The sequence below is a fragment of the Trachinotus anak genome, unplaced genomic scaffold (assembly GCF_046630095.1).
Source record: "Trachinotus anak isolate AG129_WGS33_773 ecotype Australia unplaced genomic scaffold, CSIRO_AGI_Tana_v1 ptg000003l, whole genome shotgun sequence".
NCBI classification, from domain to species: domain Eukaryota; kingdom Metazoa; phylum Chordata; class Actinopteri; order Carangiformes; family Carangidae; genus Trachinotus; species Trachinotus anak.
In genome coordinates, this window is record NW_027273854.1 from 11,819,693 (window position 1) to 11,838,361 (window position 18,669).

General features: G+C 38.9%; 2 protein-coding genes and 1 non-coding gene across 5 annotated transcripts; 2 read left to right on the top strand and 1 right to left on the bottom strand.

Annotated features, from left to right (window-relative positions):
* Positions 1-1,535: 1,535 nt before the first annotated feature.
* On the bottom strand, positions 1,536-8,018 carry mfsd13al (major facilitator superfamily domain containing 13a-like). 3 transcript variants are annotated; one of them, XM_071473706.1, is made up of 8 exons: positions 7,887-8,018; positions 7,087-7,327; positions 6,143-6,457; positions 5,620-6,048; positions 5,116-5,270; positions 4,917-5,000; positions 4,644-4,787; positions 1,536-3,536 (listed from the first exon to the last, which is right to left on the bottom strand). In XM_071473706.1, the coding sequence occupies exons 2-8, from the start codon at positions 7,252-7,254 to the stop codon at positions 3,395-3,397; spliced, it is 1,437 nt and encodes a 478-aa protein (XP_071329807.1). In that variant the 5' UTR covers positions 7,255-7,327; positions 7,887-8,018; the 3' UTR covers positions 1,536-3,394. The 3 variants fall into 3 exon arrangements, with proteins under 3 accessions (XP_071329807.1, XP_071329806.1, XP_071329805.1); XM_071473705.1 differs by lacking the exon at positions 7,887-8,018 and adding an exon at positions 7,432-7,789; XM_071473704.1 differs by lacking the exon at positions 7,887-8,018 and having other exon boundaries at positions 7,087-7,786.
* An 11-nt stretch (positions 8,019-8,029) lies between these two features.
* On the top strand, positions 8,030-15,790 carry cdr2a (cerebellar degeneration-related protein 2a). Its single transcript, XM_071473707.1, has 7 exons — positions 8,030-8,155; positions 10,253-10,365; positions 11,626-11,774; positions 11,902-12,069; positions 12,963-13,277; positions 13,446-13,728; positions 13,932-15,790. Exons 1-7 carry the CDS (start codon positions 8,077-8,079, stop codon positions 14,211-14,213), a joined length of 1,389 nt encoding a protein of 462 aa, XP_071329808.1. The 5' UTR covers positions 8,030-8,076; the 3' UTR covers positions 14,214-15,790.
* Positions 15,791-18,482: 2,692 nt separating this feature from the next.
* On the top strand, positions 18,483-18,564 carry trnal-uag (transfer RNA leucine (anticodon UAG)). The gene has a single exon. It is a non-coding gene; the product is annotated as a tRNA-Leu (tRNA).
* Positions 18,565-18,669: the final 105 nt, after the last annotated feature.

Below are 18,669 nucleotides of genomic sequence, written 5' to 3' on the forward strand. Positions count from 1 at the left end.
TGTTTTCAGGGGAACATAAAGCAAAGCTAAGGTACATTCTTTTGTGGTTATCATTTGCCCTCTTGATCATCTACAACATGGCAGTGATGACACTTGTCATTTTAAAGAAGGTACACTACTTCAACTTATTTATTTCAAATTCATACAATTGAAGATGTATTATATACTGATGTGAAATTAACCTCCTTCTCTCTTTTGACAGTATGGCTGTAATATGAGCTTCAGGAGAAGGATGTGCAATAGTGGCATAAGTGTACGATTTTCTGTTTTAATTTCGGTTTGGTGCGTTAACTAAATGGGGAAAAGCCCATAGAAGCAAAAAGAGGAACAGGAAGCAAGACCTTAAGTCCAGGCCAGAAAAGGCTCTTACAACACCAATTCAAATGTCAGAGGAATTGTTTACTTGATTTTCGCTGACAAATCTACATTTATGTATTATAATAAATTTCTTCTGAATTTTCCGAACAGAATCACCCAAGTAAAAAAAGGCAATTTCGTGATGTCCTGCAAGAAATGACGAACAAAAGGAATTTGGAGAAAGGCACACAAACTGCAGGCAGAAACCATCCTCAAGTCAATGTAAGTCTTGTTGCAGCATGTTTTGGTTAGATTTAGACAACAGAGAGATTGGGAAAGCACGAAACTTCTGCATAGCGTGTGTTACAGCATGTAAGCACCTTCCCACTTATCTGAAAATTTTACCATTTTACCACCATTTTCATTTCCAAAATTTCACTTTGTTGCAGGCTGCAAGTGAACCCGAAGTGAACAGCTCAGCTGATGACATCTATCAAAATGTCTAAGTGTTCGTCAAGGATACTAAATGACAGAGTCAGGTCTCCATTGTCTGGACTTAGAGGAAATTCCAAAGCCATGAAACACCTTGCAAGAGGACACTCGTGACTGAGGAAATGAACATAAGCACAGAGGATGCAAGTTAGTTGTGTGCTTGCTCACCTTTTCTCATGAAGTGAGATATAAATACCAGAACAAAGGTGTTGAGTCACTGTTCCTTCTCTCTCCAGTTTTTCAGCTTCAGCAGTGATCTTATGGCATTTGTAGTCCTACTATAATGTTAATTATACTTAATATTGGAACACATTCAAGAATTTCTGCTCCAAAACCAGGTCAGTGTTTACCTGGAAAAAAAGAATATCCAATTTGACTCAGAAATGCAGCTGAGTCAAGTGTAATTTTAAAGCAGTGTTTTGTGTTTTTAATGCAGAACCTCCTCCATTTATTTTGAATAATAAGCCATTTGATAGAATAGCAATACTTGTGAATGGTGCTTTCAGGAATAGAGAGTAAAAAGCAGCCCACTTAATTTAGATTTTCAGGATACACAGATCAGGTTGGCGTCACATTGTTGCTGTTAGGACAAAACCTCACCGGCAGGGATTACAGTATGGAGGATGAAGCAGTGTTTTGATAATATCACAGCAAGATGATGTAATTATCCATCAATACTTTCTTGACACATAAGGAAATTGCAAACTTGCAAACATGTAAAAATAAAAGTCATATTCAGGTTGTAATTGTGTAGAAATACATTTAATCAAAAACTCCAAACCAACCAGATTCAAGATGTAATTTGACCATAGAAAGTTGATCATGACAAAAAAAGGCACATTACAGATGGCTGTATATTTAATTCAGCCGATAATACACCGTGCTGAAGGAAAGGGGAAAGGAAAAGGTATATTTTTTGCTGTTGTTTTTGTTCTGTCTCTAAAAGAATCTTTTGTCAACTTATAAAACATTCACAGTAAGGCAATATTTAACATTCTGATACGTTTTTGAGGCATTATGCTGACACATTCTGTTCAGAGGCTGTCATCTGCTTTTGTCTATTGCAAAAGGCCACAGAGTCCAAGTCCAGATCCATCCAGTTAATATTGGAATTTGGTTATACATTACTAAAAAGGACACGATGAATGTTTATATGTATATGAACTCTGCACTGCAATGTGCAATTTTGCCCATGTTTACAGCAAAGATGATGGTATTTACTGTCATGTTGGTTACATTCTGTTCCTTCAGATGAAATGGTGAGCCTGTTATATAATTAATGAAATTATAAACAGATATGTTCCATAAAACCAACCTGTGGCCCATTTCACCAAATCTGCAACTTACAAACATGCAGTTTGCAGTGATACTATTTCTCTTGCTGAGTTCACATGTTCCGCTCATCAAAACAAAAGACATACTTGGGACCCATACATGAGCATTCAAAAGCCCTGTTCGACTGGCAATATGCAAGTGACACTCCTTTATGACATGTGATGCTGCCAGCATTTGCAGTCTGCATGTGAACAGTGCTTGAAATCTCCTAACAGCAGAATACACAGTGTAACCAGGTTAACTGGAGTACTTTTAGTATTTCTCCAGGACATAGATGGATATAACAGAATTATATATTGTCTGAAAAAAACATCACAGATATCAGCTGCACTGTCTTTTTGTGTGTCTGTTCTGCAAAATAGGAATGCCCTCATAAAACCAGAGTCAACCCTGGAATGTGAAAGTTCTTAAATAAAAAAATCCTAACAAGTATTCTTTACATTTTTGTTAAGTTTTTCTATCATATGGTGTAGGTAGTTATACGTCTACAGGTTCAATCTACAGGTTCCTCTCCCTGATCAGTCTTGGTTCAAGAGCTATGACCTTTAGCTGCTGATGCTGTATGCCATATAGGCATAATATCTCTTTTAATTGGATGTTACTGTATGATATCATCAATGGAAAACAGCTGCTCTTAATTTCCACTGTTAGCATCACTTCTGTTTCACTTGGACAATTTCTGTAGCAACAAACAAATATAATTGGTCATTTTTTTGCAGAGCACAGCTACCATATACCATGTTCCTGCAATTACCTGCTTAAGTCAGTGACTGGACACGTTTAACACAAGGACTATATTAGTCAAGGTAGTGGACACCCAGACTGACATAAGGTGTCATGATCCCATGATCCCTCTATCCTGTTAAATGTTCCAGGATGAGACAGTTGGAGTGCATAAAATATTAATTAAAGGCTAATCCGTGGTCATTTCATATACAGTATTCATCAAATGATCATCAATATCCCAAATCTCTCTTCTGTGCCATAACTGGAGAGAAACTGTCTTTGGAGGTAATGGAAGTCAGTGAGGAAGTAAGGCCTCTCCTCATTGCATAGATTACTATTTATCTCTTTCTATTATTGTTTCTCTCCATGTCAAACATTTACAGTTACTATATATATATATATATATATATATATATATATATAAAACCCTGAATTTTCTCAAATATACAGTACTTTGCACATTACTTTCAATATGATCTCTTTATAAGTCATTTTCCCAAGTTCCAGCTACAGAAATGTCAGTCAGCTGTTAAAAACACTTAAGTTAGCTGTCAATGTACTTTGTGTCGACTGTGTGACTGTTGCGGATGGAAAATGGCCTCCACGCCAGGACTTGCACAGCAGCGACACACAATGGCACCAGACACACCAAGTAGAACATCACACTGTGGAGGCTTTCCGAGGTGCTGCAAAGAAGAGGATTTCTGTTATAGACACAAGTGTTTGTGTGTTTAAATTTGTTTAAAATTGTAGTGAGACTTGTTGCACACTGTCATAATTATTTGAAACTGTAAATGTAACAATCTCTGTGTGTGTGTGTGTGTTGACTGTGTCTATGTGGAGGTTTCTGACATTAATGTCACTTACCATGAGAAACAAGATGTAATACAATTTTAAAAGAAGTCTGAATCTCTAAAACTAAAACTTAAAAAAAAAACGTAGATATGATGTTATATCTTCTCTAATATAACTGAAGATAAAATGAATGGGAAAAGGAAAATGTTGTTACTTAAAATTCTCTGTGAAAGTTATGTTATTTCTGTATGAACATTAACTTGCTGTTGTTAAAGCTTATGTGAGCACTTTGGTATAAGTTTTATTTCAATCCAAATGGTCATTGAAACATACTGTAAGGATAACAATGAGAATAGAACAGCTATCAACTGTAATCACGGGATCCAAGCAAACATTAAGATCACTGGTGGTTCTGCCAATCAGCTATGAGTTGTGTCTGCTTTACACTTCTGCTGTTCCCACCTTCCAGGGAGAAACTTGTTTGTATTACTTTGAGACTTAAATCTTGCTTTCAATCCATCTCAGTGACCTAATACTTTATTGGTGAAAATTAAGGTGTTGTTGCGTCATAATGCAGTTGTGAACAAGAGACTGGGTATTAATGCTTTGGAAAGTTGTTCAGGGTTATATAAATTACAGAGTATTTATAGTTGATGCGTTAAAATATCAGATCCAGGGGTCACCATCAGTATCTGCACCCCATATAAGAATATTTGTCCAGAGGTTTATCAAATCTAGAACAGCAAAAAAACAAGAATTTCTTGATATTATATTAAAAGTGGGGAACATCTATAACATTAACAATTAAAATAGTAAAGTATAGATAAAATATAGAGGGGTAGAATTAGGAAATGTGTCATCAGTATGGAAGAGTTCACTAATTGTAAATGTTACAGGCAATGCAGCCAGGCCTATCCCAACATCAATTTTAGTTGGATTTACATCTTCAGCTCAAATTTGGAGCTTTAACTCAAGAAGAAACAAGACAGTGTCTGTACCTTGGATTTGAATCCTTTCCTGCTTCCTTCAGCTGTTCATATCCAAACTGGTTGAGGATACTGAGCACTATCATGGGGGCCAGAGACTGCGCCGGTTTGGTGAACAGAGCATTCGTCCCAAACACCATGGAAGAGAGAGGGGAACTGTGGCAAGGGGGTTGGGGTGGAGATGGGACAAGGCTGAATTAAAGGTACTTTATATTTGCATATGAGGGATGCCTGAGTTAGTATAAGTGTAAGTATGCTGATAATCTTTTTTTTTTTTTTTTTTACCTGCGCTTGTAATTCTGCAGGTCGGTGTCAATGATGTCAGCCAAGGGCAGGCTGAAAAGACTGAAGGCAGCTTGAATTATGACCCTGCACAGAAGATAAGGGTGACAGTGTAGGTATGACTCATAGAAAGTGGAGTGATTCCATAGCGTGATTATTTAAAAAAAAAATGGAGGATGTCAGAAATCATTTAACCTCTTACATGTTAACCGTGAGGAAAAAAGCCAGGATATAGTAGTGCTGAGGACCAAGCGCGAGCATGATAGCCGCCATTCCAGCCTCCATGTAGAAGGTGAAGAGGATGATCCTGTAGTAGCCAATACCATGCAGCAGACTCTGAAAGCTCAATACTAACAGCTGGGAAGGGGATAACGTATTAGGAACAACACAGAGAGTAAATCAAAGTGGCGTATTATTAAGTATTATAACAACTGTTCTGAAAGCATTTCCTTTGTTGGTGTATTCAGGTGCTTTAACAGAGCTCTGACATCTGAGAAGACGGGTTGCCAAAATGCACTGTGCCAAAAAACAGTAAGCCTGCACACGTAGGAAAAAGCTCTGAAAATATGACTGGTTTTGAAAAGAAGTCAGCACTACTGTGAGTGATGGACGTATAATTTGGATAGATTTAACCATGCACTGTCAGTATGGTCTTTGAGGTAATCTGAGAAGAAAAAAGCTACTCCAGCTGCTGGGGGGAGAATACCTGTGGACAGATGAATCCTGCTCCGTACATGATGCTCTTGGCCAGAGATGGAAGCACATCTGGAGGAATCAGGTGCTCAGAAAATATCATGGTAAAATTATTAAAGAAGGCCAAGATGAAAACCTGGAAGAAGTTCATGAGCACAAACAGCTGAAAGTCCCTGTTGGTCAGGATTTGCCACATCAATGTTTTTAACGTGGAGAAGGAAATTTCTAACTGATGGGAAGTCTGGTCATCACACCCCTCTGCCTCTGATTCAGATCCTTTGTTATCAAAGCGGCTCTCACTGTGGAGGCCTGTATAAAGCATGCAGCCACAGCTCAGGATAGCGATGAGCACAGTGAAGGCTTGGAAGGCTGTAAAGTCTTCCATGTTTTTGGACAGCACCCCACAGAAGAGGACGCTGGAGGAGCCTATGAGAGATGCCACCTGGGAAATTAAAGAGAGGGGATGAAAGTCGTGTCGTGTTGTGAAGGAGGCGCACAGAAGAAAAATGGAGGCATTTGGCGTGCAAAATCCTCACCTGGCTGTACTTTACAAGTCTTAGTCGGCTCTGATGGTGGCTGGAAATCTCTGCAAACAATGCACATTGTGCCAGCAGCACAAAAGTCAGCATGCCGTCAAAAGCACACAGCGCCACCATCAAATGGAAGCCGCTCAACCAGTCACCAGGGGTGTAGGACCGCCATGGGAACCAGGCTAGAAGAAAAGCCAGTGAGTAGAGGGGCGCACCATACAGGATGGAGAGGCGACGCTGTGAGCAACAGGGCACCCTGGAGTTATCTTGGAGGTAGCCAAAGAGAGGGTCATTGACTGCATTCCACACCATGTACACCACCTGTGTAGAAGAAATTCATAAGATTATTCATCAATACTTCTATTGTGAAAGTAATCAATTAATTATTTAATCAACATCAGCAACTATTCTAATGACTGATTAATCATGTAAGTTATCTACCATTAGCAGTTTCTCTCTAAATCCAGGTTCAGGTGATACCTCGTTTTATTTTTTATGTAATGTTTGAAAATGTACAGCTTTCCTTAACTCTAATAATAAAAATAATAGTAGTAGTAAATTCGTGGTTCGTATGTGTTACAGTGCTAATTGTGGAATGAAACATGAGATTTGTTACATTATAGCAAGGTAATGTTCTTTCTCTAAACTTTAAATAAGATGTATCGCTTTAAGAGTCTTAAACCACTATTTATCATGCACATATTCTAAACATTTGCTTGCTTTAGCTTGTGAAATGTGACGATTTGCTAGTTTTCTCTTTCTCATCAGTGGTATATAAAATAATCAACAATTTAACCAACAACAAAAGCACTAACAAATTGCCCTTTTCCAATGGAAAGCAGCAAGGTTCTCAAAATGTCACTCAAATCTTTACTATGCCAGTCTTTTTCACAGACAGTGATCAACATTTGCAACAAAAATATAGCAGTGTGTTAGGAGAATATACTCACTTGTGATTGGTGGAATGCTCCCTCTGATATCTTGTATTTATTGAGAAAGAGTTTGACATAGTAGAAGCTGAATATATTGTTTATCATGGCAGATCCCAGGGTGGTCATGGCATAAGCTAGAGCTGCAGGATTCACCCCAAAGCTGATCAGATGTCGGACTATATTCATTCTTGCGGAGCGCACACCTGAGGCAGGTTTCCCCTCCGAGAACACGGCAGCTCAGGTATCTTAACCTGCAGTCCTACAGCGAGGAAATGTTGTCGTTTATCAAAAACGATTTCACGCTCTTATAGTTTAGCATCACTGATAATGACCATCACCAAAAACAATGCATCAGATCAATACCCCACAGCAAAAAAAGGCGTTCAGCACTGAGCTTGTATTCGTTCCAGTTGTCTCATTTTCATGTTCGTCTTACATGCCACAGTGTTACTTCTCGTTAAACAAACGTATCAACTGTTCACTGAAGCACTGTCACAACAGGAAATCCTCGAAAACAAACTCCAACCCTGTCAAACTCGATTTTCAGTGCCTCCTGGGCCGGGAGGGACTTAGAGACAACAAGAAAAGATGTGATTGGTCAGAATCGTTCTTTGGTTCCACTTACTGCTTTGTGATTCGCCAGTAACAAATGCCCGTCAAAGGAAAGCAGGAAGTTCCGAGAAACAAAACAATTTGACAAAAAAAAAAAATTGTATTGAATGGTAAATGGTGATAAATGTTAAGCCGGTTAAAATGAAGAGCGATTTCTCGGATTCAAAAAAAAAAAAAAAAGAAATCACATCTTATCTGCCACCTACCGGATGTTGTCGTGTATTAGACATTTGCCACGTTGCTGTAGAGACGACGGACTTAACGCTCCTCCAACACCGGGAGGATGCAGTTTACTTTTGTCTGCGCACGGCGGTGGGCGGCGGACAACTTCAAGCGGCTGAACTAACACACACCTGTGTGTCAGGTGGAGTCCCCGCTCGCCCCGCGGCTGTAAAAATGTTGACTGACGTGATTTTGGAGGAAGAGTTTGACAAGAATGGAGAGTCTTGGTACGACCCGCAGGACCTTGAACACGGTAAGAGCTGCAGGGCTTTTGGTCGCACCCTTAACTCTTGTCTCACTGTGAGGGCTTATTGAACCACAGACAGCCGTGTTCAGGCTGTAGAGGAAGGCAAACCCCGCCATCAGCTGTGTTTTTATTAAGAAAAAACAGTAGTGTGGTAGGAGCTTGTCGGTGAGTGATCATATCGGTTTTATTGAGATAATCCCCTGCACTGATGACATGACAATAACAAATTGGCTCACAGAAAGAAGTAAAAAAATAAATAAATAGAAAAGTAGGAAAGTTCTGTTACAAAAAATGTGTATTGTTTCTGTGGACTACTGGATAATTTTGCCAACCAGACAAGTTTGGATGGGAAAAATGAAACATGACAACATGACCCCGAATTTCCACACGGATTTTTCACAAGAGGTAATCAGCTGAAAAAGATGGAACAACTGGTTTGATCTTTAACAGTATGTTGTATTTTATCAATTATTCTTTAATGTATAATATTAATCTGAAAAGTAACAAGTAACTACTGCTGTCAAATAATAATTAGTTTAGTAAATAGTGGAGTCAAGTACAATATTTTCGCTTGAAATGTAGTGGAGAGTAGAAGTATAAAGTAGCACAAAAAGGAAATACAAATACAAATACCTCTAATCTGTATCTAAGCTCAGTATTTGAGTAAATGTACTAAGCAGCAATAGCGGCACTAAACCGGGTGACTCACTGAGCGAACTACTGTTGAACTACACGTGTTGTTTTCATTGTTTGCCTGTTGCTTTTGTGTGCTGTTGTGTTGTACTTCACATATTCCTGCCTGTCGTTGTGTGATCATGCCTGTTAAGTGTAACGCTGTTTTTTTCCCCCCTGTGTTGTACAGTGTGCTGTGAAAAAGAATTTCCCCCATGGGGACAATAAAGTCTACTCTCTACTCTCCACCAGTGCTCACAGATTAAATAGCATTGAAACTATGCACAGAATCACACTAGTCATGGGTTAAAAGCTGAGACATCCTGAGAGCTCCATGTAGCCAGGATTTCCTGAGGCCGTCAATGGTCCTGTGTTGATTGTTTTCTGATAAACTAGCTGTTCACAAATTGTTTTTGCTGCTGACAAAACCACAAAGATGTAGATAGATGTAAAGCAATATATTGGCCAAGATACCAGGCAAGTCACATTAGTCATGAAACAAGTAAGGTAAGTAAAGAAAACAATTATGGCCATGAATGAAACACAATTGTGAGGACAAAATGTAATCCTGAACTAAAACTAGAACCAAAATCTGTATTGAATATGTGTAATTATTGTTCCCACTGGTGTGCTTTACCTTATGATATGCACTATATAGCATTATATATATCATATAATTGTAACAAAATAACAAAGCATTAGTCTACTAATCAATTAACTAATTGAAAAAGATAAATATATCGAGTAAATAATTTGCAGATTAACCAACATGTTGCTCCCCTTTTAAATTTAAAATGATGCATGTAATGAGTAAATGTCCAGATGAGAAGTCTGTTCTAGTTGTAGGAAAAAGTCTGAGCCTTCCTGACAGAGGTGACATGTTGTCCAGAGCAGTAGCAGCAGACAGGAACAGCTTCCTGTAGCATTCCTCAGAGGAACTGAGTAAAACTGAGAGTCATCTGCTGTTTGACAAGTAGATTTTTAGGAAGTTATGTGAGGTATTTCGCACAATAGATAACAGTTTTTGTGACATCCTTCCTCCACTACAATCTCTAAGGGCTCCAGGTTGTTGTTTACTGGTCACACATGTTTGAGTTAAAAATCCCCGGGCATAAACTGCAAATTGTTTGGTTTTTTTGGACTGTACTTAGTAGTACCACATTAGACCTACTTTACTACTTTAACACTGTTGTACTGGACAGGATCCAGAACTTAAGAGAATTTAGTTGGCCAACGTGTCACAAGGAGATCCTAAGGCATGCCTTGGATTCTTCTGTGATTCACCATTGCCAAAAACTAAAAGTGTGAGACAATGAGTTGTGTGTTTGTGTGTGAGAACTGCACTACAGCATGTCTGTATCAATTGCCTGTGTTTGGGCATTGAAACTGTCTAGTATCTTGTGTTTACATTTTTTCCCTGTGCTTTGACAGATCTCCATCTGGCAGCAGAGCTGGGGAAAACCCTCCTAGACAGGAACCATGAGCTGGAGCAGGCTCTCCAGCAGATGTACTCCACCAACCAGGAGCAGCTGCAGGAGATAGAGGTGATAAATGTTAGGAAGGAACTAATGAGAGGACTGCAATTCACGTGTGTGTATGCGTGTGTGTGTGTGTGTGTAGTATATCCTCTGCCGTCAGAGTCTGGTCTGTGGATACATGTTGTTGCAGCATATATATAGTTTTATATGTATGAGTCTACAGTGGGAGACAATTCATTGAGAAAAATCTGTGTAAAGGGATCTGGAAAGCTCTTTCAATGGAAGGGAAATGTAATTGTGAATTTCTCTAAACTTTAAATAGGATGGAGTAAAAGCTAATCCTCACCAGTCTGACCTAGTGAGCCTTTGGCTCAGTGCGTCCTGTTGGCAGGATGTGCATCCAACTAGTTAAAGGAAAACTTTCACTGCCTTATTAGCTCCCTTTTACTTGAGCATTGTTCAACTAATGAACATCTTAATTAAGTTTTCGGTTTTGGCTACATAGGACAAAATACAGAATGAAAACTTGATTTTCATGTGGCCTGATTAAACCTAGATTCCTTAAATTAATAGGTTACCAAGCTCTCGGATCTCAGCAAAGTTTCTTGGCTTGTGAGTGTGTTGTCAAGTAGAGCTTATAAATAAACACAATAAAACCTTACATTTCACTTTTCAGACATTTAATTTTGGTACACGCAGACACTGCTGATCTGTTTAAGTTGAGGACATGGCATTCAGCAGGTCAACAACGATAAGAGCCTTAATTTGTTACAGCAGTGAGAGGGCTGGCTTCAGGGTTTATTGAGGTTGATATGGTAATCCCCATACGCCTGTTTGACCCTTGTCCTTGTGCTGTGTCTGCTGCTGGTCTTACTCCCTTCACTAATGATTGTCTCAAAGCTAAGCATACACCTGAGCATGTTAATGTGATACGGGGCTGAGCTTCTCTTCAAGACAAGTGGTTGCATTGATCTCCACGTCGTTGATGTCATGAACTCAGTATATACGACCACAATTACAAGTCAAATGCCATTCAAATATAACCCACAGACTCATGTTATCATTCCCTTCCCAAAGGGAGCTTTTGTCTGTTTGGTGATAAAATGTGTTAGACTGGGATATAAAACCAAATGTTGTGTGGCTTGATGCTGCTGTTCTGCATTTGATCTTTTCATGTGTGATATTAACCTGTTGCAGAATGAGTATTTACAAATGTCTACAACTGTATAAAACAGAGAAAAACAGTCCACTCCAGTTTATTGAAGGTACCACAAACAAACCTAGAAGACTGAAATTAAGTTTAATGTTCCCTCTCTTGTGCACCAGTACCTGAGCAAGCAGGTGGATCTGCTGCGTCAGATGAACGACCAGCATGCCAAAGTGTATGAGCAGTTAGATGTGACTGCCAGGGATCTGGAGCAAGGCAACCGGAGGCTTGTGCAGGACAACCGCTCGGCCCAGCAGAAGATCCATAGGTCAGTCCCTCAGGCATCAGTAAAATTGCCTTTTAAATTATATTTGACCTAACTATTCACCCAGTCAGTTCATCATAAAGTTTAAATACATGATGATAATACTCAATAAATTTCCTTACCACCACAGTCTAACAGAGACCATTGACGGGCTTCAGACCTACATGGAGGACCTGCAGACCCAGGTGGATGAGCTCAAGGCAGCCCAGGCAGAGAGAAACAAAAGAGAGCAGCGACGCAGCCTCGGAGCACAGAGTGTGTCCTGTCTCAAAGAGCTGTACGACTTGCACCATGACAGGTATTGGACGTGTGTGTGTAACTGCTCACACTCTACTGTACAGAGCCAATAGCAGAACTGCAGGATGTGACAGACAAACTATTGCCAGATAAGAAATTGTATGGTTGGTCCAGTCTGTATTGTGCGATAAAGAAACTGTGAGTTAACCTGAAAATTTTTCACACACATTTTCCAGAAACATATAGAGTAGCAACAGAAACCATGTATATATTCATATATACTGTATCTGCTTCCATCGGGGGCAGTGTGGTTAGTCTTCCTTTACATCAGACCAAGGAAGTGAAGGGTAGTCGAAAGCATCTAAATAGTACAAGCTCCTGTCTACTGTCTGGTGTCTCAGCCCCTTGATGCTAACTGGACGCCTTCAGGTCACCCAGAGCCAGACCAGCTTTCTTTAGACATAATCCAAAGGAGGAGGAAGTTAATCCTCCTCCATTGTCAGCAACATACTAATACATACACACCACTGTCGCTTTCATGCCATGTATGTGGTGTGCTGTGGAGAGAATTGTTACCCTAAAATCTTATACAACCTAGGTGAAAGTGAAATGCATAATTAAGATCTAGATCTAACAGACTTTCTAACATTAGCAGACTATGTGTGAATTACAAAACAGATCTTTTTTTATGTATAGGTTTGGTTTTAGTAGTGAGGAGACACAGTGAAGTCATAGGTCTAGATAACAAATTATGATGAAATTGTTTATCATGCTTTCATATTAAAAGTAAGCTAACAAGTTATTTTTGTAATGCAATTTAAATTATTGCATTATAAATACAGTAGCGCTATAATGAGTTTAGTTTACTTGACACAGACCTAATACTTTATGATTTATAATCTTTTCTGAAAGTGATGGCTCACACATATTTTGGCTTTACCTGTCCTGGTTCAGGCACCCAGCCCATGATAGTCTGCGGGCAGATGGACTCTGGTCACCGCAGGGCTCTTTCTATGACCAAGACAGATGCCAAGACTCAGAGGAGGAGAATGTGGCTCTCCAGAGGTCCATCCAGACCCTTCAGGCCCAGATAGCTGCAGAGCGAAGCCGCAGAGAGGCTGCAGAGAGGGAGAATGAGTTGACAGCCAGGGAGAACATAGGCCTGGAGCAGCGGCTGTCCCTTCTGGCAGGCTGCTGGACCAGGCAGAAGGAGCTGGAGGCCGAAGTGGAGCAGCTGCGGCTTCTATGGCGCGCTGACTGTGCCAAAAGGTTAGGACTGAATTATGTATGGGCTATGTTCAAATTGTATCGTCTTGGCTGTGTTTTTATGACTTTGAATTGATTATACAACTTAAGATTTTACAGTACAAGTATGGACCAATTCCAGGCGTGTGGTTTCTCATGATTATGTCTCTGTGTCCCCTCCGCTCCCACCAGTGTCAGAAGACCAGACCAGCTGCTGCTGCCTGATACAGTATTCTTTGCCTCAGAAGAAAAGCCCAGCATAGGGCAGAGTGATATGGAGGAGAGGGAAGAAAATGAGGAGGAGCAGAAACGATACAGTCGACAGAGGAGTAATAGTGACAGTGTTTTGAGAGCGACAAACCCAGACGAGATTCGCCGTGGTCACGAGCAGTTGTGTATAAGGCGAGCGGAGGCGGTAAAACAGAGGGGCATCTCTCTTCTCAATGAAGTGGATGCACAGTACAGCGCACTCCAGGTGTTGTATTCATAGCTCATTTGGTACAATTTATGCATGAGAACTATTAAGAATACCGATTTTTTGATCAATGTGACTCTTATTAATCTTTAAGATTTTTTTCTAAGAATGCTATCCTGTATCAGTAGTGTAGAGTATTAAGAAGTAGAACATATTTAAAAGAAAGTGAATGCACTTCCCTAAGATATGTCTGTGTTATTTAGGTGAAATATGATGAGCTGCTGCAGCGATGCCAGCAGGCGACAGACGGACTCAGCCATAAAGCCGTCCAGACATCCAATAGTCCCTTTGCAAGCATCCGGACCCGCCGCCGCCTGTCCAGCTCAGCTGCTTTGTCCGATCTGACAGTGGTTCTGGAAGACGGCCAGCAGCCTGAGTACAAGGCTCTCTTCAAGGAGATCTTCACCTGCATCCAAAAGACCAAAGAGGACCTCAGCGACAACAGACGTCCAGACAGGGAGAGTAAATCCCAGAGTATTGCCTAATGATTGTATTATTTATGGGACATGGGGCTTGCACTTGTTTGTGTTTGTGAAAGTTTTTGACCAATAAGAAACTTGGTGGCTTTGCAATAAAAATATCCAGAGGGTGTAGATGCAATAAGCACGCTCAGTCCTTGTGCGTCTTAGACATGCTGCAATCCTCTTATCTCCTGTGATGTTGACACACCCATGCTTTTGTCAGTCAGTATTGTTCCATTTATTCCGTCCTTATCAAAAAGTAAGTGTTATAAAACTTGTTATATAAAGCAGCTGTATGATTTGACAAAAAAACATTCCAAAGTACAACAACAAATATACAGAAGTTATAAATAGTAAAGAAGTATTGTATAAGAAGATATTTATAGTTATATTAGTATGTACTAACACATCATTGGCTAATAAAAAGTACATTTCACTGTGTAGTTTAACCTCTAAATCTAAAGGAATTATGTCAAACTACAACAGTATTCAGTGTTATATTCAGCGTATATAATACTGGCCCTACCGTGACCACTTGATTATTTGGTGCTTGGGAGAGAAACACACACACTGAATATTTTTAGCGTGTTGGTGTAAGTTGGAGACATAGCTGTTATATATATGACTTATATAAACAGATATGTTGGAATGTTGTAATAGGATGAAAAACTGTAGCCATGTTATAACTAAAGACTCAGGAGTTTATGATAAATAGCTTAACAGCTAGTGTTAGGTGGTTTTTGTAAGTTGGCAATAGTTGGTTTAGCAGTCAAGGGTCATTGTAAAGTCACCAGAGAAATTTCAGTGGACACCGGAATACTGTTTGTAATAGTCTGTGCTTTCTGTTTTCATGTCTGTGCTCAGCTTAGGCTGCAATGAGTATCTTTATGCCAGTAGTACACATAACAGCCCTGCACTTTTTATGACTGAATCACAGTTTTTGTTTTATTTATTAAAAAAAAAAAAGTTTAGAGAAGATAAAATGTTATTTATTTTTGTTATTGCTAAATATTTAGAGCAGATTAGTCAGCTGAGAGTGACTGGAAATTAAATAAAATGTACACTGAGGTGCTTTTCTGTGGTTGTAAATATTCTGTCTGACACAGGTGATTGAGACATCATAATACAGGGGTAAATGGAAAGCACAAAAGAAATGTTCCCTTGTTTACAAACAATATCCTGTGCCTTAGATTGTCATAATATTAAATCATTAAATCAAAATATTTCTTAAAGATGTTAGGGGATCTCTCAGTCATATATAGGAAAAATCCTAAATGTTCAGGACCTGAGCTGTTATTGGCTAAATATAAATTGACAGATCTCATACTGCTGACCCTGCCCATAATCAAACTGCAGATCTGACTTCAAAATACTGTTATGAGGTCTATTATTTCACTCTCATTTTCCATGTGATGCTCATGAGATAAAAGATGTTTAATGGACAATACTGAGATACTAAACATTTTGGGGCATTCAGCAGTATGTTGTTTTTGAAGCTGTGAAGGTGATTGTATACTGCTGCAGAATATGATTTCAGGTGTCCTCCGTGATGATTAACATGTTTTTGCTTGCAACTAACTAGTAAAAACACTGATGCAGGAGCCTGTTGAGTTTTATCCGTGTGCAGTGTCTATAACAACAACACTACAGTTGGTGCTGTGGGAAGAGAGATTGTTAAAGACGTTTCAACCTGTCCTCCCTCCATGTGTATAATCATAAAATTTCATCAGATGGAAAAAATGTGATGGTTATCTGTCTGCCGTAGTATGTTGTAGAAACAGTCAAATCACAACACAAAACAGTAGTGACAGCATTTTCTCTCCTTCAAAACCGAGAGGTCTCCTCATTCCTCAAGACATCTGTCCCCCAGTGTACTCTGTGGCCCAGCAAACAATTAATGCGGCTTTGTCTGTTTTCATAATTAGGATTTATATAACTGAGATTTCCTCCACCCTGCTTTCAACCAGCCCCAAATCCATTAAACCTCCAAACAAGGGGATTGCATACCCCGCTCGCCTAAAGGGACAGGTCTTGGCAAGACCATAAGCATACATACAAAAGCATCAGCAAAGCAAATAGCAGAGGTCTGAGTCAGACCAAATACAGTGACAATAAAAAATGTATTCACAAAAGTATAGATTAGCTGTCAAATTAGCTATATTGTGTCACTTGGCAGAAAGAAACAAAGTAATGAAACTAACTGCAGGAGTACAGGAGGTGGTGAGGCTACTGTCACAAATGAAAACTGTGCCTAATTGACTCCAACTCAAGGCAAATCCTCCACACATTCCTCTGTGTGGCCGCTCCTGGAGCTCTGCCAGCCTCACACAAGTTCATACCAACAGTAACCATCTGTGCACAGTTATAATGTTCTCTCTTATACTGAGAGAAAAAAAATCACTGGATGCCTTCAAATAAATATTTTGTATCCAAACTGAGGTAAGATAACTGATGTTTTTCAGGGACAATAGGTTATTGAGTGTTGGACTGTGGAGGAATGTGACTAACTACTTTGCAGTAGGCTACTTAAAGATTTGGGGTACTTCAGTATTGCCATTGCCACATCTAACTGATGGCTCAAGTTACAAGTGATTTTGCAGATTAATTAAGCTTTTATATGGAAAATCTATAATGAGTTTATCATCTAGGATTGCCATAAATTAAACTATTGAACAGCAAATAAAATAGTTGAAATTAGTTTCTCCTTGGCCTGCTGCAACATTGAAATCCTGCTTACAAATGAATGTATCCATAATAATAATCCAATGTCATATAAAAACATAGAGCCTGTTAATATGTAATAATGTAAGCCTGTGATTCTGCTGCGTATCTGATGCATACACAAGTATTTGTAACACTTTTGCTAATTTATATGTTTAGTTCTTCTCATGTTTTACCATTAGATTTATTTCATATTGAGTATATGTCCATACAAAACATAATCAAAAAAGAAAATAAAGAAAAAGGAAAAAGAACAAAAAGATTATAGTATAGTTATAGGAAATATGCAGTAGTTATAGGGAATATCCAAAGATGTGGGTACCATTTATGGATTAAGAATCCCATGGAGTTTTTTTCTATATGGCAATGTTATTTATAAAGTTGTTGTTTAAGTCATTTTGGACAAACTAGTAGTTTTCATTTCTCTTTTCATTTAACTATTCATCTATTAATTATATTTTGTCCATCTTTGTTTTTCTTGTATAGCTACTTATATATGGCTATACATATGCATGTCTGTATTTATGCATGCAAAATTTATTACGTTTTAACTTTTGTTGGCTGCTATTGTTGGCTGTCACCGTAATCAAATCTTGCCCACTAGAGGGCGCTATTTTAAACTGTTGATACAGAAATTTTCAGAATTGGCATCAGAGGTCAAAAGAACATTTCTGGAGTAAGCTCTTTGACGTTGCGGTGAGAGGACTTTTAATGTTTTTCATGTCAAAATGTAAATATCCATTACTTCAGTGTTTCGCTTCTAGTTTCTTTGCATAATGGGTTTAACTATTTAAAAAATTATTAACATTAAAAGGTTTGTCGGGAGAGCTATAGTTTAGATAGGCTAGCTACGTTACATGTGGACGTTATCATTACCAGTAGCAAAAACTCTGTTGGGGATGCTCACATTCTCTTTGGGGTTGGTTGTCATTGTACAAATGATTGTTCTTTGTGTTGTCCTTTGCATTGTTTGCATAAAAAGATAAAAATGCTGTTGATCTACACTGTTTATGTTGTCTCAATGCAGGAGATGTGTTAGGTTGTTGCATTTCCCATGAAAATAACATAGGGACTACCATCCCCACATTTGTGATGATTGCCACAAGTGCACAAGATGTATTTGAGCTGTCCTCATCTTTTGAAGAGAATAACTTTAAGGAAAGTAAGGGCACTGCATTTCTCCCGAATCTATTAAGACTTTGATTTTTGAGGGATTCAAATGAAAGTGACTATCAACCCCGTTCTCCCTTTTTTTTTTTTTTTTTTTTTTTACACATTGCTCCGCTTTACCTATGTAAAATCATCAATGAAACCATAGGAAATCATTTATAAAATGCCTCAGTAAAGATACATCGTTTTACATTTAATGTTTTATATTCTTTTGAAGGTATAATCCTGTTCACACGAATTTAAAGTCCATGGGCAGACCTGTAACGTTACGTAATAAAATCAGTCTTAGTAGATAATCGATAATAACACGAACAGAGACGACATAAAGCTGTAGATACGCTAATACGAGGAAATGGCTGTAATTGTTTCGATTAAATGACATATGCTTCACGTTTGTACTAAGGTAGCGTGGCCGAGTGGTCTAAGGCGCTGGATTTAGGCTCCAGTCATTTCGATGGCGTGGGTTCGAATCCCACCGCTGCCATTAATGTTTACTTTTACAGATCTTTCTCAGTACAAATAAATCACGTCAGTACACCCTTTGTGTCTGCACTGTAATGTGAAACCAATGCGCATATACGCCTGTGCA